General features: G+C 49.1%; 2 protein-coding genes across 8 annotated transcripts in view; both read right to left on the bottom strand.

Annotated features, from left to right (window-relative positions):
* SAMD4A (sterile alpha motif domain containing 4A) overlaps window positions 1-2,415 on the bottom strand; it is a 75,872-nt gene extending 73,457 nt beyond the window's left edge. For all 5 annotated transcript variants that reach the window (XR_014693792.1, XM_084521727.1, XM_084521725.1 and 2 more), the window contains exons 1-2: window positions 2,301-2,415; window positions 1,259-1,846 (exon numbers count right to left, since the gene is read on the bottom strand). Coding sequence is in view for 4 of the 5 variants with exons in the window: in XM_084521727.1 (XP_084377853.1) it covers window positions 1,259-1,454 (196 nt within the window). In the remaining variant the exon portion in view is untranslated. The remainder of the gene's footprint in view (window positions 1-1,258; window positions 1,847-2,300) is intronic.
* Window positions 2,416-10,433: 8,018 nt separating this feature from the next.
* On the bottom strand, window positions 10,434-23,631 carry CGRRF1 (cell growth regulator with ring finger domain 1). 3 transcript variants are annotated; one of them, XM_084520182.1, is made up of 6 exons: window positions 23,463-23,631; window positions 18,368-18,507; window positions 16,894-17,071; window positions 16,553-16,700; window positions 13,151-13,258; window positions 10,434-11,716 (listed from the first exon to the last, which is right to left on the bottom strand). In XM_084520182.1, the coding sequence occupies exons 1-6, from the start codon at window positions 23,564-23,566 to the stop codon at window positions 11,366-11,368; spliced, it is 1,029 nt and encodes a 342-aa protein (XP_084376308.1). In that variant the 5' UTR covers window positions 23,567-23,631; the 3' UTR covers window positions 10,434-11,365. The 3 variants fall into 3 exon arrangements, with proteins under 3 accessions (XP_084376308.1, XP_084376309.1, XP_084376310.1); XM_084520183.1 differs by lacking the exon at window positions 23,463-23,631 and adding an exon at window positions 18,755-18,953; XM_084520184.1 differs by lacking the exon at window positions 23,463-23,631 and adding an exon at window positions 18,598-18,692.
* Between the last annotated feature and the right edge of the window lie 386 nt (window positions 23,632-24,017).

Below are 24,017 nucleotides of genomic sequence, written 5' to 3' on the forward strand. Positions count from 1 at the left end.
CAGAGCTATATAAGGCAACACGGCCAATTCCAGCTCCTCTCCCTCCTCGCCCCGGGGTGGTTTCCTGCTCCCTGCTTCCCTCCGGGGACCTCGTCATCAAACACAACGGGGCCAGCGCCAACCACCCCAAAAAAAGCCCTAAAAAAGCCCCAAAACGCCTCGCTGGCCGCTCACGCTCCTCCACGCACGCAGCAGCACGGGGGCTGCCAGCCCCACGAGGGGTTTTGACCAGCGGGGATGCTTTGCAGCAAGGCTCTTTTTTTCCTTTATTTCCTTTATTTTTTTAGGTGTTGGGGAACAGCCACGCAACACCCAGGCAGGTTTCACCCTCCCCTCCTCCTCCTCCACGTTTCAGAAACTCGCGTTTAAAGCAACTCTCATCTCGGCGCAGACACCGCCAAGGAGCACGGCTGGCCCGGGCTATCCCACACCCCAAAACGCAAGAGCAACCCGCAGGATTTGGGGGTTATTTTCACCCCTCTGCAGCCCCCCTTTCCGCGCGCCGAAGGCGCTGCTGCAAGCACGCAGATCGCTGTGCAGCAGCCAGCAGTCGCCTCGGATTTTCTCCAACACAAGGGGGGTATTGAGAGCCGCAGGAAAAAAAAATAAATAAATAAAATAAATAAAATGCGTCCAAACAGGATCTGAGTGATGAAATCGAAATCGCCGCATTTCCAAAAAAAAAAAAAAAAAAAAATTAAAAAAATAATAAAAATAAATAAGTAAAATTGAGGAGAACCCGGGGCTTGCGAAAATACCACTTGGGCTGAGGTGGCGCCGGGGCCGCTGCTCCGTGGTGCAGGGAGCCGAGCGAGCCACGTTGGCCAAAAGAAGCCGAGAAAATCCAGACTCTACGTGACCTGACTCGGTTATTGCACAGGAAACTGCATGGAAGGAGGAAGGGGGGTTGGAAAAAAAAAAAGAAAAACACAGAAAACGGAGGAAAAAAAAAAAAAAAAAGCAAAGGCACCAATCATTCATGCTACCGTAGTTCCACCACGCAATAGCCTGGAGTAGTTGGCAGCGCGGAGCCCAGCCGAAGGGAGCCGTGGTGGGTTTGAATATTAAAACGTACGAGGAAAAAGCCCTGGGTGCAGTCATGGTGGGGAGCCCTGCCTCCAAAACCTCTTTTTTTATTTTTTTTTTTTAAGGGAGCGTTACAACACCGAGCGGAGACCGAGGCAGCGTCGGAAAAGGGGGGGGAAATAAATAAGAAAAGGCATAAAAAGGGGATTTATTTTTTGGAGCGAGGACTCACCGGGGTTGTTGGCCTCCCCTTCGAGGATGTGCAGCTCGGTGCAGTCTGCCAGGGAGTGCTCGAGGCAGAGCTGCAGGAAGCGGGCTTGGGTCCGGCTCACGCGCTTGAGCAGGGAGAGCAGCGCAACAGTCTGCTCGCACTCGTTCCAGCCCTTGAACCAGCCGGCCAGCACGCCGACCTGGTCGCGAAACATCATGGTGAGAGGGGCAGGGGGGAGAGGAGGAATTAAGGGGGGAGCCCCCGGCCCCCCAGAGCTTCGTCCGGGCTCGGAGGTGGAAAAATCGCGGCGGCGGAGCGAGGGTGGGCCGGTGGCGGGGGGGGGTTTTGGGGTTTGGCGTGGGGGGGTTTTTTCCACCTTCTTCTGGCTGGGGAGAGGCGGTGGGGTGCCTTGGAGGTGGCTGAGGGGTTGGGGGGGGGTGGAAATGGTCAAAAAGTGTGTGTGTGTGTGGGGGGGGGGTGGAAAAAATAATAAAAAAAATAAAAGGAGGAGGCCGGCGGAGGCTGCGTGAGCGGAGGTGGCCCTCGGCTGGGCGGCGAGGGTGGGCAAGGCACGGAGCGGGGCTGGAGCTGCGGCGGGGGGCTTCAAACCTGGAACAGAAAAAGGGGGGGGGTCAGCAGGGGGGGGAGGAAGAAGAGGAGGAGGAGGAGGAGGAGGAGGAGGAGGAGGAGGAGGAGGAAGGCCCGCAGCAGCCCAGGCACCGCAGCCTCCTGCTCCTCCAGCCCTGCTTTGTGCCCCCCCAGCAGGACAACCCCATTTAGTGCCCCCCCCAGGACCCCCTCATTTTGTTTCCCACCCCAGGACCCCCAAAATTTGCGCCCCCCCCCATTTTGCGCCCCCCCCCCCCCTAGGGCACCCCCTCCCCACACTCCCCACGGCTGGGGGGGTGCCTAAAATCCCCCGCCCCTTTCCTTTTAAGGGGGAGGGCGATCACCCCAAAGCACGTCACCTCCCTAAACCCCCCCCCAAAAAACCCAAATTAACCAAAATCATGGTTTTTTAAGAAAAAAAAGTTGCCCCCCCAAAAAAAAAACAAACACTCACCTCACTCAACGCGGGGCCGGGGCCGGGGGGGGGAGGGGGGCGGCGCGGGGGGGGCCGAGCCATGGTTGTGGGGGGGGGGTTGGGGGGGGGAGGAGGAGGAGGAGGAGGAGGAGGAGGAGGAAGGCCGGGGGGGGGAGGGGGGCGCGGGGCGCGAGCGGCGGCGGCTCCGCGGCGCGAGACTGAGGCCGGCGGCGCGCCGGGCCCCCGCTCCCCACATGCCGCTCATTTGCATACCGGTGACGTCATAGAGCGAGGGGGGCGTGGCCTCGGCGGGGGGCGCGCCTTTTCTCTGCCCCCCCCCCATTCCCTTCCGCCCCCCCCCCCCCCCCCGGCTCGCCCCCGGGGGAGTCCCCGTCCCCGTCCCCGTCCCCGTCCCCCAAAATTAAAAAATGCTAAAAAAATGAGAAACGAACCCAAAGTCGCCCCCACCCCCCCAACTGGATTGTGGCCCCCCCCCCCCTCTCCTCCCAGCCTCCACGCGCCCAGGAGCCTGGAGGAAGCCTCCATCTAGCGGAGAGCGGGGGAACGGCGGCGGATTTTTGGGGGTTTTTGGGTTTTTTTGGGGGTTTTTGGGGTGGAGGAGAGCAGCCCTGCTTCGTGTCGCAAGGAAGGTGTTTTTTGTTTTTTTTTTTTCCCATATATTTATTTTTTTGTATTTTCTGTAAGGCCGGGGTGCAGCCGATGGGGGTGGATGGGGGGGTTGTAGGGGCAGGGGGTGGGTTTGGGGCCGTGGGTTCGCCCTCCGGCTTCCTTCTCTTCGGTGTGCATGGGGTGAGAGGTACGGGTACGCCTAGGAAGGAGGAAAAAGGGAAACAAGCACCCACAGGGAGCTGGCAGATGCGGGGCAGGGTTTGGATAACGCCCCGCAAAGTCAAGGTGCAGGGTGGGGGTCTTTGGGGTCACGGGGAAAGGAGGTCAGAGCCTTGATCCGTGCCCAGCTTGGGGACAAGGGACACGGGTACCCAGCCACCATCCCACATCCCTGTTGCTTTAGGGGCGCAGCACTGCGCTGTCAGGAGTCGCAGGGGGAGTGAGAGGCAAAGGGATCGAGGGAAAGCCTTGGCAAGCCCCCTCACCCCAAATCCGCCCCCCAAAACTGGTGGGTGCTGCAGGAAGGGCGGCCGGGGGGGATCCCTGGACGTCAGGCACAAAGGGTCCGGCTCACCCCGCGTGCGGGTTTGCCTGCTCAGTCTGGCTCGTGACTAATTAAACAAACACGAGCGGGGTTCCCTGCCAACAGACCGCAGCCATCTGTCTCATCCTACAGCTCCATCCTAATAAACGGGCCATCGCGGGGCCCTTTCCCCTCCTGCGGCCCCGGCATGCAGGCAGGAGGCACAGAGCCACGAGGCTGAGCTGTCTGTGGGGTCAGGGCACGCGTCCTGCACGGGGACAAGGCGTGAGGCTCCCCAAAACCCCGGTGTTTCAACAGCACCGGGATGCCCGTGCCCTGGGAGCTGGTGAACACCGGCACGTTGCTAATTGCAGTAACAGCAGTGATGAGAAGAATATTTGGGGCTGAGACATCCAACGTGGTCCTCTGCGGGGCTGAAAACACCGCCAAAACCCCAAAGCATCCCCAGGAAGCAGCCGCTGCAGGAGCACGGCGCCGTTCCCCCTCGCTGCGATGTTTGGAGGTTTCTATGGTAATTACAAACCCTAGCCACGAGTTGTGGAAAAAACACCCTGCTGTGGGGTGAGAGGAAGGGTGCGGGCTCGGTGCAAGGGGAACGATGCCCGAGCTGCCCCGAGAAGCAAATCTCCTCGCTGGTGTCGCAGCGTGTGCCGTGGCAGGGACACAGCAGGGCTGTAGGGTTTTGGTTGGGGTGGCTCCATATGGCAACGTGCCCGCTGTCCTGGTTGTGTGTCCAGTGGTAATATCAGCCCAGGAGGTGGTGGAAAGAAATTAGCAGATCCTGACTGCTGACGAGTTCCTGGGAAGCAGTTTGTGGAAGCTGCTTGATGGCAAGTTTGTCTGGAGAAGGATCACAGAATCACAGAATTTCTAGGTTGGAAGAGACCTCAAGATCATCGAGTCCAACCTCTGACCTAACGCTAACAGTCCCCACTAAAGCATATCCCTAAGCTCTACATCTAAACGTCTTTTAAAGACTTCCAGGGATGGTAAAAAAAAAAGAGTAAAACCAAAAAGTGACCCCAAACCAACGTGGGTCTACATTTCTGTGTTTACCTGCAGCGCTGGGATTTTTCACCCCCTTTCCAGCCGGCAAGGAAAGCAGCTTGGTGGAGGATTCGGGGCAGGCTGAGGATGCCGTGAGCAGATGGTCCCGATGAAACGAGGCACTGCTCCCTCCCAGCAGCTCCCAGGCAGGCTTGGAGATGTGCATCAGGACACGGCACCGGGGAAATCTCCTCCCCAGCTGCACCTTTCAAGCAATTCTCTTTCTTTGGAAGCCTGGTTCCAGCTGAAGACGTGTCTTGCGATGGAGATTGAAGGAGAAATTCCTTAAAGGAGAGAGCGAGAGCTGCTCAGGCTGGGTCAGGTTTCAGGGTGGAGGAAAACCTCCGTGCCTGCACCTTCCGAAATGGCCAGGAGTCCGGGCATGGGAGGCAAACACGAGGGACACTGCTCCCGTTGAGAGCTGCCCCTGCCTCCAGCACACGGCTTTCGGCACCACCTGCGGAGGGAACACCTCGGGCTGCAGGGAAATCACACCCGTGTGTGTGCAGCTAGAGGAGGCGTAAATGCAGATAACCCACCAAGGCCAAAAAGGGATGTTTTGCATTCAAAATGGGAAGTTTTGCATTTTGCCCCAGTCCCCCGGAGGAGCTGCAAACTGAGGAACAAGGCGTGGGAACTGGGGGTGTCGTACAACGCCCCGCTTGTCATACCCGCTTAAATTGCTGCTCTGATGTGCTGATGTCTTCATTTTAAGAAAAAAAAATGGAAAAAATACAAATGGCCAAGTGTAAAGAACCAAACTCAGCTCATCCCCTCCCAGCAGAGCGAGGTGGAGGTCGCTGCTGCTTGGAGGAGCCTGGTGGTGGGGCTGGAGGGATGCTGGCAGCAATGCCCAGCCCAGTGCGACTGCCCCGATGCTCCCAAACTCCCAGCCGTGGCTCCAAGGGGATCAACAAGTTAGCAGGAGGTAGAAAAGGAGGAAAGCTCTTGGAAATGAGATGTACAAGGGATGAGGACAGCTTACTGGATCAGATTTGTGCCGGGGGGTCACTGCCTGGCCAAGGTCCAGCTCTGCATCCCGCTACAAAGCGTTACGGTGCTCCTGGTAAGAGACACAAAAAGACCACAAATCATTCCTACCCTTGTACTTTAAGGAGCTCATTTGGAGAAAGAAGACTCCAAAAAACAAAAAATCGGTGGGTATGCCCTTGGGACTGCATTGCCCCTGTGTTTTTGCCCTGCTCTGTTTATCCACATGGATAAACCACGGGATCGGGGATCGTGCACTGTGCCCCAGCGCAGGTGGCTGCACCCCCTGGCGCTGCCTCCAGGGCAAAGCCTTACAAGCTCCTGTTTTTTTTTGGGGTTGTCCCCAGCTTCAGGAGCATTCAGCCACCTCCCTGCCTCCTTCGGTAGCCTTCAGACCACGTGGGGCAAGAGAAACACTGGCTGGAGCAGGAGCAGGATGAGTGGCAAAGAAATCTGCCAACCTGCCCGGCCAACCCTTGTAGGAAACCCAGCAAATGGAGTGGCAAAGTAGTGCCAAGGGTGCAGCTCTGCAAAAAGGAATTATTTAACCTGCATGTTCCTGTGCCCAAGAGGAGTTGCGGAATGAGCATCTGATGTGCTGCAGCGAGTTGGATGCGTCAGCTGTGCCTTGGGAGCAGCGAGGTACGGGTTGCTGAAAGGAAGGGGATAAACGACCCCATAAAAACACATCGGCGCGTCGAGAGGCCCTTAAATCATCACAAACCTTTTCTCAGGACAGGAGAAAAGCAAATGGTTTGTTAGTGATGGAGCACCAAATCCTGATGGGCTTGACGGAGACTTCTCAGGATTTGTTAAGAAGTTGGGGCTGAGAGGGAAAAGTGTGGCTGGCAGATTTATTTACAGGCTTTCACGTCCTGGGAAGATGCTTAAAGATTGAGAGGCTGGAAAAGCTATCGCTTTAGCTGTTCACGTTCACCTAAACACGAATCCATCAAAGAAAGACACGTTGGCAACTAATCTTTCTTTGGTCCTATAGGAGGGGTAACTCCTTGTGGGATCCAAGCTGCCTTGGAGCGAGTCATCCCAGCGGAGGGGGGTTTGGATGGCGCTGCAGCCAGGGTCTGGTGCTGACCACCGAGGAAGAATTTGGCTTTCAAAGGCTCAGCAGCAGCTGGCTTGTCCATTTTGCCTCCGTGTATGGCAGCGCCTGGTGAAAAGCGTTGCTTTTTGAGCTGCTGTAGGCCATAAATCGCCGTCCTGCTCCTACTTTGATGGATGAAACCGTAGAGAGCAGCCCGTGAGAAGACGCAGTGCCTGGCTCCCCGCTTGCTGTGGGCATCCTCGGCCTCGCTGCCTCCAAAATCCCTGCGTGCCCAGCTCAGCAGCAGCAGAGCATCTGCATCTCCCAGCCAGTTCTGGTGGCAGGAGGTGGATGCACAGCAACCCCCGAAATCTCGGAGGTCTCGCTGCCTCCGAACTCAATAACACCTGCAGAGGGAGAAGAAAAAGCGAAGGGGAACAACTATCAAGATAATTCACAAGTTAGCAGCCCTCCCTCTAGCCTGTTTGTTCGCATATTGCTGCGCACAAGGAGCTGATAGACACTAAATAAATAGCACTAGGAGAGATAAGTGATGCATTAGATTTCCCACCAGTCCCCTGACTCCGGCTGCTCTTGAAAACTCTGCCAAGAAATATTAGATGTCAAGTGGCTGCGACGGGAGAGCACAGAAAGCTAGGAACTGCCCCAAACCCTCACTGCAAGTAGGCAAAAACCTGGAGGAGGCAGCTGAAACCTCCAGGGACCTTCTTGGCACAAACCTGCTGCTGATATGAAGGCACTGCAGGCTGAAGATACAAAACACGGGGAGCATTAATTGTCCAGGTAACTTCCTGCTGATCCTACAAAAGTAAATCTGGGGTTCACCTGACCCTAAGAGCATCCAGACCCCACGCAGGCAGTACGGGGGATTTCTGAAAAATGGAAATGCAGCAACCGTGGCAATGAGTATGGCAAAGTCATTGCTCCTTCCGTGGCTGAGGGGTACCTGTGTAGGGAGGAAGAGGGGAAGTTTTGGGGTTTCTGAAACAAAATTCCAACATTTTTTTGAAAAGCGGTTTACAGAGAAACTGAGACTGCTCACTTTGGGCATCAACCTCCACTAAGGAGGTCTTAGGAATATGCTGACACAATATTTTTTACTGTTTTAAATCCTTCCTGTTAGGAGATAGCATAATTAAAGCAGGATCTTACTTTAGATGCAGCTGCATCCAGACAAAGGTACCTTTACGGAGGTGTTTCCTGTTCCTACACGTTTACGGAGCCAACCCAGCAGAAGCCCCTTTTACAGGTGTGACCGTCCCTGCACTACAAGCTCTCACCCCTTTACCCCCATCAATCAGAGACAAGACAGAGCAGCAGCAACACAAACGTGACCCAGACCCAGCGTCCCATTCACAAGTGTTTGTGAGCACCACATTCTTCAGCAGAAACTTTCAGGATTCCCACTGCGCTCAGCAGCTGGGCAGAGGCCCTGCAAGACACCCCCAAACCCTCCTTAGCTCATTCCTGCCTCCTTTTACCCTACCCAAGGTTTTCAGTTTGGTGTCAGCAATAAGGGATACGCTCAGCAGCTCTTATTAAAGCTGGACAGAACCACGTACGTGGGTTGTGATCTGCTCAGACCCACCATAACAGAGTTGAACTCCCAAAAAATTCACCACTTTTCAAAATGCCTTGCTGTAATTCATCATTTTAAGATGAATCAACCCAAATTGTCTTCCTCCCACCGTTAGTCCCCTGCTTGAAGGAGGCAGGAGGGGAGGAAGGAGGATCCCAGCCGAGCACCTTCCTTTGTAGAAGGGAGATATCTGCCTCACAGCCCGCTGGCACCTCGGGACAGCCCCAGGTAGCATCCCTTAGCTTGGGTAACTCCTTTCAAAGCCTCAGCTCTGATTACAGCCCATGACCCAAACCAAGCGGTGAGGATTAACTCCCACCTACGCCCTGCAGCAGAAATCATCACGAATTTGTAGCAACCCAGCAGTGCTGAAAGAAGCAGGTCTTGTTGCCTGAAGTCTGCGTGCGTTCCTTGATGTCGCCAAATCCATAAACGTAATCTATGACGAGTGGGAAATGATTTTTTGGTACATTTATTCCAGCAGGATGGCAGAGGAGAACAGCCTCTGTCAGTATTCCCCATTTTTGTGGCTCACAGGAAGGTTTTATTTCGCTGTTACAGTCTCGAGTCCCTGTTTAAGGCAACCCAGGGACACACAAGGCAGCTTTAGGGCTGCTCCTTTTACTTCTCACCTGATCCATTTTTTTTTTTTTGAAATGGCTTCTTAGAAGAAGGGCAAACGTAGCAAGGCAGCTTCTGTCCTTTTTATAACTCTCAGTCAGGTCTTTGATTTGGGCCAGCAAGGAAGCTTGTTAGATCTGATAAAGCAACTAAGCATCTCTGGAAAATGCTATTAAAAATAGAACATGAAACAAATGAAAAGCTGGGAGACTTAATGGTAAATACACGGCCTGGAAGTTCAGCACAGCTACATCCTGTTTGCCATTATTATTTAATACTGGCATCGATTGGTTGACAGATAAGACAGAGCAGGCAATTCTCCGTGGAGTTGACTTGAATACCATTTCACTCTGAGATTAAAAAAAGCCCAGATCACACCGTCTTGTTGGGAAACGTTAATGTAGTGGGGCTGCTGACTACTGCACTCAATCAGTAAAAGAGAAAAAGAAAAAAAAACACATTTATTTGATCATCTACGTGGACAAAAACCAAGTCCCTGCTAACAATGAAAGTGCCCAACTCCGGATTGGAGCTAGTGCAGCACTAAACCGCTCCTCTGAATAATAACCTGTGTGTTTTCCATCCCTAATACAGGTAAACTGTCCGTATGGAACAGCTATTGTCATTGCTCCGGCTCTTCGGTGCAGCTGCAGAGGTCTTTATTAATTTTTCTGAGAGCCCACAGAATCACAGCACGACTTGTCCCAGCTCTCCCTTCCGCAGGTGACACACGCACACAAAGAGAAGGCTGAAGAGCAATTATTTCCACCGTCACCACCTTGGCTGCCCTGATTTCACGGCAGAACAGTTAGCAACACAGCCGGGGAGGTTAAACTCAGCAACTGCTCCCATCAGGTTTGTAGCGAGCAAGACTCGATGCAGGACCAGGCAGCCAGGGAAGGTGATTTTTATTTTCCAGACTTACCTCACCCACTCGTTCTTGCACATTCACATACTCACTAGCACCAAGACGTGTGTCCAAATGGTCCGGTCAAGATTGCCTACAGGGAAACAGAAGGCAAGGAACGTTGTCTGTCACATCCTTCTCATGCCTTTGTGGCTCACACTGAGCAGTGAAGACCCCAGCTTCCTTTTTGATTCCTTTTTGATTCACAGTGCAAACTGCAGGCTGATTCGGCCAGCCGTTTATTCCGGAGTTGTCTGTGGCAGGGAAGGTCACTCCAGGTAGAGCAGATAAACAGCTCTGCAAACAGCTCACGGATCACCGGCTGGAAACCTGCGGCCACATGCATCAATTCCCAGCCCCTATCTTTACAACTAAGCATTGCTCTTCTCATTATCACCTACATCTTTATCTCAGAGGTGACTGCCAGGAACTTGGAAGCAGGATGATGGCAAAACAAACAAAGAGAAAACAGAACATCAGATGAAACGGAATACCTTGAGCAGGGGAAGCTTCCTTCCCTGTCCTGGAGGCGTGCAGCACCTTGCGTGTGGCACACAGAAGCCAGCTCCAGCACAGCACTGATAAAGGAGCTGCAGGGAAGAGCAGCTGAAGAGCTTGGAGCACGGCTTTTTCTCCCTGAGTAGCTGTCCCGAAGCTGGGCATGGGGCAAAACCACAAGGGAACAAGAGGGAAGAAAGAGAGCTGCTACTCCCCATTTTCTAGAGGTCTTCACGGCCATTTTTATTGCTTCTGACAATATATCGCTGGGAGAAATAAAAGAAATACCATTCTGCAATTCTTCAGTTTCTTTCTTTATTAGAGTACGCACATTTCCTGGGACTACCGATAAAAGAAAACACAAATGTTCAACTTGTCATCCCATCTGACAGTGCAAGTGAAAAGAGTTGGAAATTCCCCAAAGCAGGCTACTCAGGTACGAACAGCACAGCAGAACTGCCCAAGTAACAACGCCACAGATTAATTAACATTTGCACGGAGAAAAAGTTCTTGCAGCCACTGCCAGCAAGACTGACAGTCTGTCTCAAGAGGACACAGCAGTGGCTCAGGCTTGGAAGTGTCAGCAAGGTTCAGTTCAAGCCAACAATTATCAACAAAAACCTTTCCACTCATTCAGACGGGCTTTGGCTCAGGTCCCTCACGCATGCACACACACACACACTTTCAAAACTGACATAAACAGTGTCCTGAACAACTTCAGCTTCCAGCTCCTTCGGCTACAAAATAAATATACACGGGTTTAACAATGAAGAATATATCCTTTCCTTCATTAGTTACAATCTGTAAAGTGCTAGGTTGCTAACTTATAGTGAATTAAAACGTTGCTCTAATATTTTAAATACAATAAATATAGCCGAGCCGCGTGCACTTCAACTTCACTTGCAAGTTTTTTTCTTTTTTCAGTAGATAAACTAAATTTAGTAATCAAAATAGCCTGCAATAGTACTCCATGAAAAACTAGTAAGAAGTTACAAAAATAATCACATCCTTCAAAGATCTCCTACGCACTTCTTCTGTCCACATTGCACGGATAAATGTAGCGTTCCTGTGAGCATATGGAGCGAAGACATGTAAGGAAGTTGAAAATTACCTAGCAATGCAAAGCAAAACCCTCCAAGTTAATGCTACACATCCTCCCATAAACAGTCTGTTCTCTGCATTTAACCCTGGTGCACACAACCCAGTTCTTCTATTTTTGTCCCCGTTAAAAGACTCTCCCAGGAAGAACATCTTCCAAGATCTGGGTTGATTCATCTTCATCTTGCTCCTTTTTACTGCACAGTGGAAAAGATTCTTGAACAAACTGCCTACACATCGGGCACTGCTGAAAATACCTAATGCAGCCATCGCACAGGCACGTGTGCCTGCAGGGTAGGAGCACCCAGTTCACCGGGCCGTTCTGGCACACAACACAGTCTTTACTGTTTTCTTCGTGCAATTCTGGCTCATCTTCAGCCAGTCCAGCCTTTTCCAGCAAGCTTTTGTCGATGCTTCTCTCACCTGAGGAGGTATCGCACGAAGACGGTGCAGTACTATTTGCAGACATGAAGAGCTGCTAAAATACACATACATATAAAAAATTAGCAGAATCCAACAAATTCTCTCCTGCTACCTGAACACACCCACACACACCATGCAAGTTCCACTGCAGCAAATATTCTCAGGTTCGCTGGGTCAAACAGGACCAAACTCACTCCTTCTGTGAGTGAAGACAGTTTCCTGGCCTTCGGTGATTTGTATTTCAGAAGCATAAAAATATCTAAACCACGGGCAAAATATCAAGGAGAAGATGTCAAATCTTAGCTGAATCAAATAGGTGTGCATGCAGGAACTTCAACAGAACTGCACAGGTTTCCAACAGCTCAGGTTTCTGTTTCTGGTGTATCAGTCTCTGTGCCTTGAGGGATGCTTCTACCCACTCCTACCAAACATATATCCCAGCGAGCCTTCAAATCCACTTCACTCTACCTACTCTGCTCTTCCTCACGTTAAAATTCTCTATTCCTCTCTGTCGTATTTTATGTGAAGCACAAATTCTTCTGGGCATGATCTGTTAATAAAGCCAGCGAACTACCACGCAGACAAAGATGCCCACAGGGAGCACACTACACAACCGTACTACAAAGTGCTGCTGCACAGTTGTTTCTCTTCAGTTTAAGCAGTATTTTTTACAACGGTAACGTGAAAATAAAGCTTAAAGGGGATCAACAGGGAAGTGTACCTAGATCAACTACATCAGTAAAGAAAACATGGCCAGGACAAGCATTTAGTGGGAAAAATCCATTCTGAATGAATGCTGAGTCGATAGAATTGACTTGGCACAATTTCTAGCTAATCAATATTGTACATTATTTTTATTATCATCGTAATAAAGTGGCAGAGAATCACATCATCAACTGCCTGACACGGACACAGGACAAAGATGGTCCCACAACATGCACAGATAAAGGAAACTGAAAAAGAGTAACGAGAACATTGGTTCATATGACAGTGGTCTGTACTATCTTCGTACAGGTATTGTGGTAAAAAGAAATTAGTAGATGTTATTCTGAGGCTTTTCCAATTCACAGAATCACAGAATTTCCTAGGTTGGAAGAGACCTCAAGGTCATCGAGTCCAACCTCCAACCTAACGCGTAGAACAAAATAGGAGAAAGTGCTCTTTGAGAGATTAGCAAGGGAGTAAATGTTTTGTAGAGAAGCAGCATTCAACAGGTAGTTAATTTGTTACTACTGCTTGAACAAGCAGGCAGGACCCAGGCCTCCTAGACTAGAAACAAGTTATTTCTATAGGAAATCTTGAATATTTTCATGCATTCTACACAGTAACTTTGGCTGGAACTACTTAACTGATAAAATAATTTCAACTATTACTCATTTCTTTGCAATAACAATACAAGTCCAACAATAAGTTAGAATCCTGAAAGCCCCCCCAAACTAAACTTAACACTGTCACCCAAATGAAACAAGACTTGGTATACGTGGCTTACCTTAAGATCATGGTATTGACCTTGAGCTAGAAGTAGATACTGATATAATATTCTGCAGGAAAGTCTGTAGCTCTCATCAGGAATATGAATTACAGCCACCATTGAAATCTACCAAGAAAAAAAAGAAAAAAAGCTGTGTTTAACACCTTTCCTTTAAACATTACCTGCTTTGTTATAACTTCTGACCTGCTTGGACATCCAGGACTTCACCGACATTGACTTCAAGCACAGAGGAGAACAAAATTCTGGACAGGGTAAAAACAGAAAGTGGCACATGGCAGCACCTCAGCTTTCTGCCCTGGTCCTCCACGGAGCCCTCCCATCGCCAGTTTACAGCGGAGACTCACTGACTGCTCTCACCTGGTGGAATTAGGCCTGAGGTAGGGCTTACAGTCATGCATGAGCCTCAGAGGCTACCTGCATAAATGACTTCAAGCAGAAGCAGCAGCTCCTACACCCCTCTGAGCACAGACCAATTTGTGGTGAGCATCTCCAAGGTGGGAGAGAAGCTGATGAACTGCAGGGAGTTTCCTACAGCAACCAAGCTGCAGGCAAATGCTTTGGACCAGATGATCCTAGAGGTCTTTACCTTGATGATTTTATAAATGCACGCACTTCGGTCCCGTACAACACACCCTGCTGCATCCCAGGCTGTCTTCAGCACAAGACACAACACTATCAGCTGAAGGCAAAGCACAGACTCACGGGGCAGCACAAAAATGGCCTTCTCCACCTTCTGTTGCTTCTCTCACAAACACACAGACCATAGTTTTTAAGACTCTGAGAAGCATCACTGATTGGCTTGTAAACTGAGTAGGCACAGGACAAATTTCACTGACAAGGATTACAAAAGGACCCCGTGGGCTGCCTTTAGAGTCACTTTGCTGAAAACAAAAGCAATATAAGCTTGCATGCTGTGTCTAACACCCCTTGCCCTGCTCAAATTATGTAATAGCCTCTAAGAAGTTGAAGAAAAAATAAGTGAGATTCAGTATTACTGCAGTTCTCAGAAACTGTCAAAAGAGAAATGAAATTATAGCAGAGAGCTCTGCTTTGTTTAAATAAATAAATAAATGCAAATCAGACACACTTCAAAAAAGCAACTACATGGCTAATTACATACGGAGTTTAAATCTATACGTACCTATGCATTTATACTGAGTTTCCTGTCCTTCTTGCATACGTTTTTTTTTTCCCTCCTAAATCACAATGCCTCAAAAAAAATCGTACAGCTTAGTACAAGCTTAGTTTTGGATCCTGAAAGCCATCAATTCTCCATTCAAATGATGGATTCTGTGTTTTGATAATAAGATTTTAAAAGCTAACTGTTCTCGGTGCATTTGTATTATGTCATCTCACCAGAAGTGCTTTTTCCAGGATGATGCATGTCTTCAATTTGCTGTTTGCTCAGACACCCAGGCAACTTTCTGAACAGCGATTAGAACTAGTTCACAAGACAAGTGCCTCAACCTTCAACCTGTTGTCTCCTCTGTTAGCCCACCCCACAGCACAGAAATAAATACTGGGGCGCTACAAACTAGCACAAATCCAGTGCTGGTTCACAGAATCACAGAATGAGGTTTGTAGGGACCACTGAAGATCATCTGGTCCAACCCCCCCTGCCCAGCAGGATCACCTATGGCACGTTGTGCAGGATGGCATCCAGGTGGGTTTTGAATATCCCCAGAGAAGGAGACTCCACAACCTCTCTGGGCAACCTGTCCCAGTGCTCTGCCACCCTCACAGTAAAGGGTTTGATTCTAGCTTCCCTTTCCTTTGAGCACCAAACATTTTCTCTGTAAATAGTTGCATGTCATAACCAAGTTACTTTTCAATCTGTTTTATACATGTAGCCCAAGATCTTAAGTCTTCCACTTTAGCCCTGCTGTTTTTCAAATCATTTCTGTAACTCTTTTCTACTGTCAAGCTAATTGTCTGGAGCTAGAGGAAAATTCCAGCACAAAACCACATGGGTATGATCTAGCCACAAACACATTTGGGATGAAAGTTAGACCAGTCAGAAATGAGAAATGAGGTTCTGGATCACTGTCTGTAGTGAGAGAGACAAAAAAAATAAAAAAGAGACAAGATGGAGCCTGATGCATCGCTATGAGAAATCATATCCCATGTGCTATTATCATTCTTGCCACAACGGCAAAAATCCCTCTCCACAATACACTTATACAAGTTTGTTTCAGCATCAGATGCAAATCTGACATTTGTCATGCAAGTTCAGGTGGATTTACTCCTTTGGCCACATTAACAATTTCCAGTTGTTCTAGAAATTGTTCTCTTCTCCAACACTAGGTTAAAAATACCTCCCCTCATTTCCTTTCTATCCCTTTCTTCTACATTAATGAACACAAAAGCGTAGCATTGCCAATTCACTTCCATGCTAACGTCAAACACATTCAAATACTAAATACTAAGCTGAGCTGAGCTCTAACCATGCATGCATGTACCCATCTGGGAAATAGCTGAGGGAAAGAAGTCTCTTGAAGGAGGACAGGAGGGAGGAGAGCAGTCCAGTTGTCAGGTGACAAGAAGCCAGGGACTGGCATCACTTGGAAAGGGAACATACAAGTTTTCTTAGGTATTTGTAGGATCTCAAATAATTTCCAAGTGAATGCAGGGAAAAGGATTCTGCAGGTTTAGGCAATTCACTTCCGAGTTTATTGGTATTATTGCTCAAGCAATTACAGCTATCAAGTTACCAACCAAATGAAAGGAAAAGACGGGGGATAAAAGGTTGTTCTAAATTGTTCCAAAAAGAAAATTTAAGTATGAGTTAGGAGTTTAGAAGAGACGTGACAAGGCTGAAGTTGTTTTAACTCTATTAGGAGGAGCTGAATCTCTCAAGTCAGTTTAGTGCAGGACCTTCACCCCTTGCTGCAAACCACCTGGGGAAGCTACTGAGAGACTTAACGTACTGCATTACGCAGGCCTGATGCAGAAAGGTAACATCCACGTTCTTAGCGTTCCAGTCAACAATTAGCTCAAATATCTGTGTCAGACATTAAAAAAAAGCCTACTTTGCCAACAGCAACCTGAAAGGCTGTTATCAGCACAAGAGCTCCACCACAGGTCTGTGTAATCAGAAAAATCAGAGCAGTATCTTAGTAACCTCCCCCAACCCTAGTTCCTCCGGCCACAGGGCTCTCCGCAGAGGAGACCTTTAGCAGACAGAGCTAGGGCTGTGTGAAAACCACAAGCGGCTTTTGGTTGGCACACATACATTTTTATACAACAATTATCCTCGCTCCCCTGGAGTCAGTGACCAAATTAGGGACCAAATTCAAGGGGAGAGGGAAAACAAACTGTTTTATTCAAGCCTAGATTTGTCTCCTGAACCATTCAGTGCTTAAATAGAGCGACCCTACAATATATTCCTAAATTACTTACGATATCATATATTTCCCTGTCTTCTTCATCAGCTAATGTCAACAGTGCAATCAATGGGTAGCGAGCTCGAGGCACTGGGCCAAAATCGACAACTTGGGCATCTTCTGGTAACTGACAATATTTTTCTTCCTTCTCATTTTTCTTGATGCTTTATTTGGGTCAAGGAAAACAATCAGCGTCAGAGCAAGTGTAGATAAATGTGATGTCTGCATAAAGAATATTTTTCATCATATTTGTTCACAAATACACCGTGCCAAGAACTGCCTAATGTTCACAAGCCTCAACTCTCTCTGCGCCAGTAAATCAGCATATTTTGTCAAAACAACTTTAAAAAAGGATACAAGTACTGTTGTCGATAGAGGTATTCGTTGTATAGAGCATCCTCTAACGCCTGAGGAGTATTTATTCTGAAGCAGTAGACGTGTTTTTGCAACGCTTCGTGGAGTTTTTGAACATTGCAGCCCCAGTAGCAGGTAAGAACACAGTCTTCCAGACAGTCAGGTGTCAGTGTTATACCCTCTTTTAGAAAGAAGATAAGGATTTCATTAATTCCATTAGCTCACCTTTGTTCAGGAACTCTGGAAGTACTAAGGCAGGTTCTTAAAAGGCAACAGGCATGAAACAACTTTAGTGTCTGAGATTTTAACCTATTCTTTAAAACCTTTGGCTAGGTTTGGTGCTCATGGAAGCCAACAATGATGATGAAATGGTCGTGAGGAGATATAATGGTTGATTAAGCTAACAAAAGCAGCACGTGCATTGTACGAAGAGTAAAATTTAACTTCTGGTAACATTTTACATGCAAACTGGCAGGCCCAAGAGCATAACCTCTAGCCCAAAGTCCATTCCCTCTTTAGACAATGGCATTACTTGGATCACTGGCCTACAACACCTGCTGTGGTCACAAAGAATAAGGCCCTATTGATCAAGCAGAAGGATGAAGAAAGAGGATCTGTGTGCTGCACTTCTTTCCTAAAAAAACAACTATCCAGCTCACCAACTTCTAAATGCTTCCTGCACAACTCTTGGAAAGTTCCACCAAATTCAAGTGCTCAAACAGCCTGAAAAATCCACATTAGTTGAAGACTAAGTTGAGGATTTTTCCTTTTATTTTCTTTTCTTCCTTTTTCTTCTTTTTTTGTTTTTAGTTTGGGGGGATGAGTTAGATGAAGAATGTTCATTAACTGCTGCAGTCCCTTTCTCATTCACAGGAAGGCTTCACATCTGTGTTGGTGGAAAATGCCCAGCCTAGCTTACTGCTCCCAACAAGGCAGAAGTGCACGAATTTTGCTTCATGCATGGGTGATTTCAAGGATGTCAGGGACCACTTGACTCTGATACACAAAGATATTTCACTTCAGTTTCCACTGAAGCACAGGCGTGTATATACACGTGTGTGTGTTTAGATATTTTCAAGTTGTGCACTTCCAAACATCACTGGAGATCTGAAGTTTAATTTTCGATGGAATGAGATAAATTCTATAATGAATTCTGTAGAATTCTACAATTCTCTAAAGTTTACCAAAAATTGCTCACAGCAGCTGGCAAGCTGCAAATGTTTTTATTACTTAAAATCTGTCATAGCAGGAAGCGCTTCATTAATAAGAATTAAACTGTGCTAAATATCCAAATATTTCTCTTTAAAAATAGCACACATGAAATGCTAAAAATTGATTTTTTCCTATAGCAATGATGGGAAGAAGCATGGTTCTACAGATCTACTGGTAAAGGAAAAGGACGAGAGCAAGAACACAGATAGTACTATATTTGGGAACACAAACTAATGAAAATTAAGCACATCAGAAACCTACTGACTTGTTACTGAAGCTGTGTCGGGATGTGAGATTGCTAACCCAAAAGGATTCTTCACTTGTCTCATCCGCTTTTTCAGTACTCTCGTGCTGGATTCTGTTTCTTCTGAGTTTCTCAGAATAACAGGAACGCCCAAACCAAACCTAAGAATGAAAAAAAAAAAAAAAAAAACAGAAGCAGCAGGTTATGCATTAATTTTGGCATGTCTGAATCAAGCAGTGCAACAAACGGACCTAGCTTTGAGGAATGTCTGTTAGGATGCATGCATAATCCAGCCTGCCAATGCAGCTCCAGCTTTTTGTGGCAGAAGGTAGGAGTCTTCTCAGTGCTAAAAAATAATAAATACACTTTTGGATAGGGTATATTCTCCAGTGGTGGGATACAGACAACATTACTCCTGCACCATTTGCAGTGTGTGAAATCAGTGAGGATGGTCGATGCCCTCTAGTGGTACACGGTTGACCGAAGTTTTCTCCCAGCTGACATCTCCGCAGCCACTCCTGGGACAGAAGAAGTCGCTGCTGACACAGATGGAACAGACTTCACGGGCTGGGTGCTCGGTAGGAAGACCTCACAGTAAATCATCCAGCCCCAAGGTACACCCAGCTGTAACTACAGCCAGCGAGATGCTTTGAAGGAAGATTAAGATCCCAGTTTTCCACATTATCCTTGATTATAATCAAGATGCTGATATCAAACCTGGGGTCTCCCAGCCTCTGCTTTGAGCCAGAAACCAGATGCAAAATAGTCCAGGCTCTGAATCAAAGCTGCAATTTAAGACCCCTTTGAAGGTGAAACTAACATGCTAGAAACGTCCAAAGGGTGGTGTGCCTCTGAAAGGATAACTTCTAAAGCTTTGCTTCATTTACTTAAACATTCTGTGGATCAAATGAAAATCAAAGAAGCCAAGAGGGAATACTTCTGATGATCTTTAAGGCCCCTTCCAACCCAAGCCGTTCTCTGATTCAGGATGATTTCTGACAGCAATTAAAAAAAAGAATCAAGGTTTTCATACCGCCCAGGGCTTTTAAGGGAACTGCTGCAGAAGATCAGGATCTACAAAATGAGCTCTGCAGAATACTTCTCACTTGGCTAAAAATAATTCAATTTTAAGGTGACAGCAATAACGCTCGGTAACCAAAGGATAATTAGAGAAACTGGCCCAGATACGCAATCAGAAGACTGCAGACACGCAATCACAGAATGGAGAGGTTTTTGTAACCGCGTCCCTCCGGCCCTGTCTCATTAGCAAGGCAGCAGGGAGAAGCTGTGGGGGCCCTTTGTTAATGCATTTTAGCAAACAGTTATTAATTAGCTCAGGCTGTACTTCATGCATTTGTGCTGCTGCTGCCATCACCGGCGCTGTTCGAGCGGTGGCCAATTTAATAGCTCTGAATTTTGGTTTGTGCAGCCAGCAGCGTGCTGGCTGTGCCCTGCACCAACCATTCCCATTTCGCAGACTGAACCAGCAGCTATTCAATAAGATGGATCTCGTATCAGCATCCCCAGCTGAGAAGGGCACTACCTGCTCCAGTGTAAAATCTGCTTGAAAATTGATAATTTCACATACGATACAGCTCTGAGCCAAACAGACGATTTTTTGGATTTACTGCTACTTTTAGCCTCGTTGTAAAATCATTTTGGACTCCTGGGTGTCAAACCAAGAGGGAAAGCTGAGCTTTTACTGACATTGAGCTCTGAAAAATTGCCTCTTAATTCACATTGGAGGGTGCCCTGTGTAAGGCTAACAGCAAAACATCAGTCAAAGGCGACATTCAAGTTGAGGAAACAAAAAAAAATATCTCAAAGCCATCCCCAACAGCACCAACCTGTTCCCGGCAGCCTGACAAATATTTGCCTTCATCATTTGACGCCTTGCCTGAGTGCCACAGATACAGCAAAAGGGAAGAAGAAAGGTGATAGAGAAGAGTCTGCTCTCATCGTGGCATCTCTGAGAAATTCCTTTGGCTTGTTAGACTGCTGGTAATGTGTTCCTGCCTGCGATGGCCTCTCACAGGGTGCTCAGTTTGTGCACATGGAGGGACAAATCTCTCACCTGATGCAATTAAGCAGCCAGGCTGACTTTGCTGGGGCCATAACGAAGTTTAACATCTTCCAGTCTAACATCTTACCCAGAAAGAAACCAGGTGCAGCAGCTGCTGGGCTTGCTCAGTGTCTGAGGCTCAATGGAGCTAATCTCTCCAGCCACACATAAAGATGCCTCCTGTTTTGTACCATCTGGCCCATTCTGAAGTACAAACCCTGCTCTTTGGAAACTTTCCTCGCTGGTCGAAAGCGACAGGATAATCGCCATGAAAAGCAGCCACAGAAAAAAAAAAAAAAAAAAGCCTCCAGGGCGGTTTGAGCAGCAGCTGAAGGCAAAAAGCCCTTTCTGCTCAACAATAAGGTACAGTGCTTCTGTACGTTTTCAGGCAGTGCTCAGTGCATGAAGGATGAATAAAGTTTTTATTTTACCATTTCACTTTCTACCAGCCTAGATCGTTAGCTGGTAGAGGGGACAAAGAATTTCTTCAGAGCCAGGCTCATGTAGAAAAAGCACACAGCTCCACCAGCTTTGGTCACGAGTTAATTTCTTCAAAGAGCAGTCCGACTTGGAAAAGGGGAGAAAATACAACGGAAAGGGCTCAAGGATTGAGGTAAAGACAGGGAGATTGCTCAACAATTATTGTCACAGGCTAAACAGACTCAGCGTAGGGATTAATGTAATTTATTGCCTCTTACTAAGAAGCTAGAGCGGTGAGAAACTAAAATCAAAATCACCTTCCCCCCACCCATCCTCTTTTACCTCTTTCCCCTGGGCGGTGCAGGGGAGCTGTGGTCACTCCCTGCCCCTGCTCCACCTGGGGTCTCTTTTGGGGCTGTTTCTGATCAGATTTGGGGCAGCTGCTGGGCTCTGCTCACAGAAGCCACCCCGGCAGCCCCTGCCAGGAAAAGCCAAGGCAGCAGGTACCGGGCATCATCCTGCCCAGTAACCCACTCATATTCCCTAAGAACAGCCCCAGGTGTCCAGGGCTGGCCATAAAAACAGACACTCCTCGAGTCCGTGCCTGGTTTTGCTAATTAAAGCACCAGCATTCCTAAGCAGTTGGTGGTTTTCGGGCTGCCTGCCACCATCACGTACACGTTTATAAAACAGGCCGGTGACTGGTGCTGGAAATGATGGGGGAAACAAAACGTCGTTACAGCAGCGCAGCGAGGATCACGTCTTCACACGACACCACGCGCATTTGTAGCAGGATGGGATGTGTACCACATTTTTTTCATGTGTTAGGAGGTTTGAGGGGGTCTCAGCACAGCCGACACGCTGGGAGCTCTTGGTCTTACAGCTGGGGTACAGCAGAACTCAAAGGTGGCTGTAAATATCTCCGGAGCTGGTGCTAAGCTCCACGCTGCTGCACTTAGTCAGCTAACAGGGTAGGCTGGGAACACTTCAGGTATGTTTACACAAATTCCTGATTTAGTACCGTGGTTTAAATGATCATATTTTTAAGAACTGGTGAAGTGAGAAAGGTTAAAGTGAAGAAAAGTGGATGGCAATATAATCCTGTCAGATTGCAGCGGGACAGAGAGGATTGTGAAAAGGATTTCTACAAGTAAATAACAAGGTGGAGCTCGGTCCAGCAGACAACAGCCAGCCTCACCTTCCCTTCCACCTGTCCAACGCTAGGGGAGGCAATGCAAAACGAGAACAAGAACTCCACAAAGCCCATCTGAAAGATCAAAACATAATTTCATTCACACTGAGAGCAGTAGATGGCACACGTCTGAGGCGGCAGCTAACGAAGTGGTGTAAACAAGGGCAAGACTTCGCTCTAGAGGAAAAAAGAGGCAGTGTTTATAAGCTGCCAAAAGAACAAACAGCGACAGCTACAGCACCTGGAATTCGGAGAGAGACAAAGGGAGGAGAACACTGAAGCTCAGCAGCACCACGGGTATGGATGTGAAGCCAATAGGAAGCGCAGTAACTCAATTTTACTCTCTCCAGAAACTGCACAAGTGTGGCGTCTCCCCAATTACTGCGTAAATTATTCTGATTGCTAATCAATGCCCCCTGCTTGGCGTGTGTCTGTGTTTACATCCAGGCAATTCCGAGCCAGCAGGAAAGCAAACACAGCAGTGCCACGGATGGACATCTGAGAACCTGTTTGTTGAGGGCGGGCATTTGAGCACTACGCTCAGTGCTGTCCTCCCTCACCACCTGCATTAATCACAACCCCACTTCTCTGGCCACTTCCAGGCCCCATGCACCCACCCCACACCTCCAGAACACATTCCCTACAACGTACCAGCTCCCATTACTCCCCTCCCACACCGTGCCACCCCATCACCTGGCCAAGGGCAAGGTCCCGCACCTGGGTCAGGGCAATCCCAAGCACAAACACAGGCTGTGGAGGGAATGCAGTGAGAGCAGCCCTCAAGAGAAGGACCTGGGGATGCTGGTTGATGAAAAACTTATCACAAACTGAACTGTAGGGGTTGGAAGGGACCCCTGGAGATCGTTGAGTCCAACCCTGCTGCTAAAAGCAGGTTCCCTACAGCTGAGCAGGAAAAATGTCCAGCCCAGAAAGCCAATGGTATGCTGGGCTGCATCAAAAGCAGTGTGGCCAGCAGGGTTAAGGAGGGGAATTTCGGGGGGGAGGGTGTTCTCCCCCCATGCTCTGCTCTTGTGAGGCCCCACCCGAGGTGCTGTGTTCAGTTCTGAGCCCCAGCACGAGGAGGACACGGGGCTGGCAGAGAGGGTCCAGAGGAGGCCTCGAGGATGCTCAGAGGCTGCAGCCCCTCTGCTGTGGGGACAGGCTGAGGGAGCTGGGGGGGTTCGGCCTGGAGAAGGGGAGGCTCACAGGGCCTAAAGGGGGCTCTGAGTCGGGGGGGGCGGTGATACCACAAAGGGCGATATCTTTAAGCCAAAAGCGGGCAGGTTTAGTTAAAAACGAGGCAGAATTTCTCCACAGCGCGGCCCTGCCCCATCCCCGCAGCGCCTCAGGCAGGGCCGGGGGCATCCCGGGCTGGGCCTGAGGCGCTGAGGAGCCCCCTCCCGCCCCCCGTGACCCCCCGGAGCCCTCCCCGGCGCGCTCACCAGCCCAGCACCAGCCCGCTGGTGACGAGGAAGCAGGCGAACACCACGGCGATGTAGAAGAGCGGCGAGTACTCGTACAGCGTCACCAGGAACACGGCGGCCATCGGGGCCCCCTCACGGGCAGGCAGCCCGGCGCTGTGGCACGGCGCATGCGCGGAAGCCACCGCCCGAAGCCACCGCTGCCCTCAGTTTGCCCGCACGTGGGCGGGGCCTGCGGGAGGGTGCGCAGGTTGCGCGGCGCTGCGCGGTTTGCGTGGCGCTGCGCAATTTGCGTAGGCCGCTCTATGGAGCTTCTTGGTTCTTCAGAGGGTTTTTTTGGGGGCTGCAGAGCGCCCTTGGCACGCTGTAAGGAGTGTGATCCCCCTACGCGGTGCCCTGTGAGGTAACAACCGCCTAGGGAGCGCGATATAGGGCGTAGGGAGATGAAAACACGTAATAGAGAATAAAGATGTAAAGGGGTGTGCCCACAGCCGCTCGGCGGCTCTCCTCTTCTGTGGTGTTCGCTAAACTCTGCCTGAAAATGTGCAGTTTTGTCCTACGGGTTTGGTGTTTATT

The sequence above is a fragment of the Aythya ferina genome (assembly GCF_964211825.1).
Source record: "Aythya ferina genome assembly, chromosome: 5".
In the NCBI taxonomy this organism is placed as follows: Eukaryota; Metazoa; Chordata; class Aves; order Anseriformes; family Anatidae; genus Aythya; species Aythya ferina.

Bases quoted from the DNA above. Each gene is read 5' to 3' on its own strand.
- CGRRF1 (XM_084520182.1), bottom strand. From the start codon at position 23,566: ATGGCCGCCGTGTTCCTGGTGACGCTGTACGAGTACTCGCCGCTCTTC. The intron at 17,072-18,367 runs GTCAGTAGGTTT...TCTTTCTAAAAG, and splicing joins CGACACAGCTTCAGTAACAA to AGGGTATAACACTGACACCT. The intron at 16,701-16,893 runs GTATCCTTTTTT...ACCCAAATAAAG, and splicing joins CTCTATCGACAACAGTACTT to CATCAAGAAAAATGAGAAGG.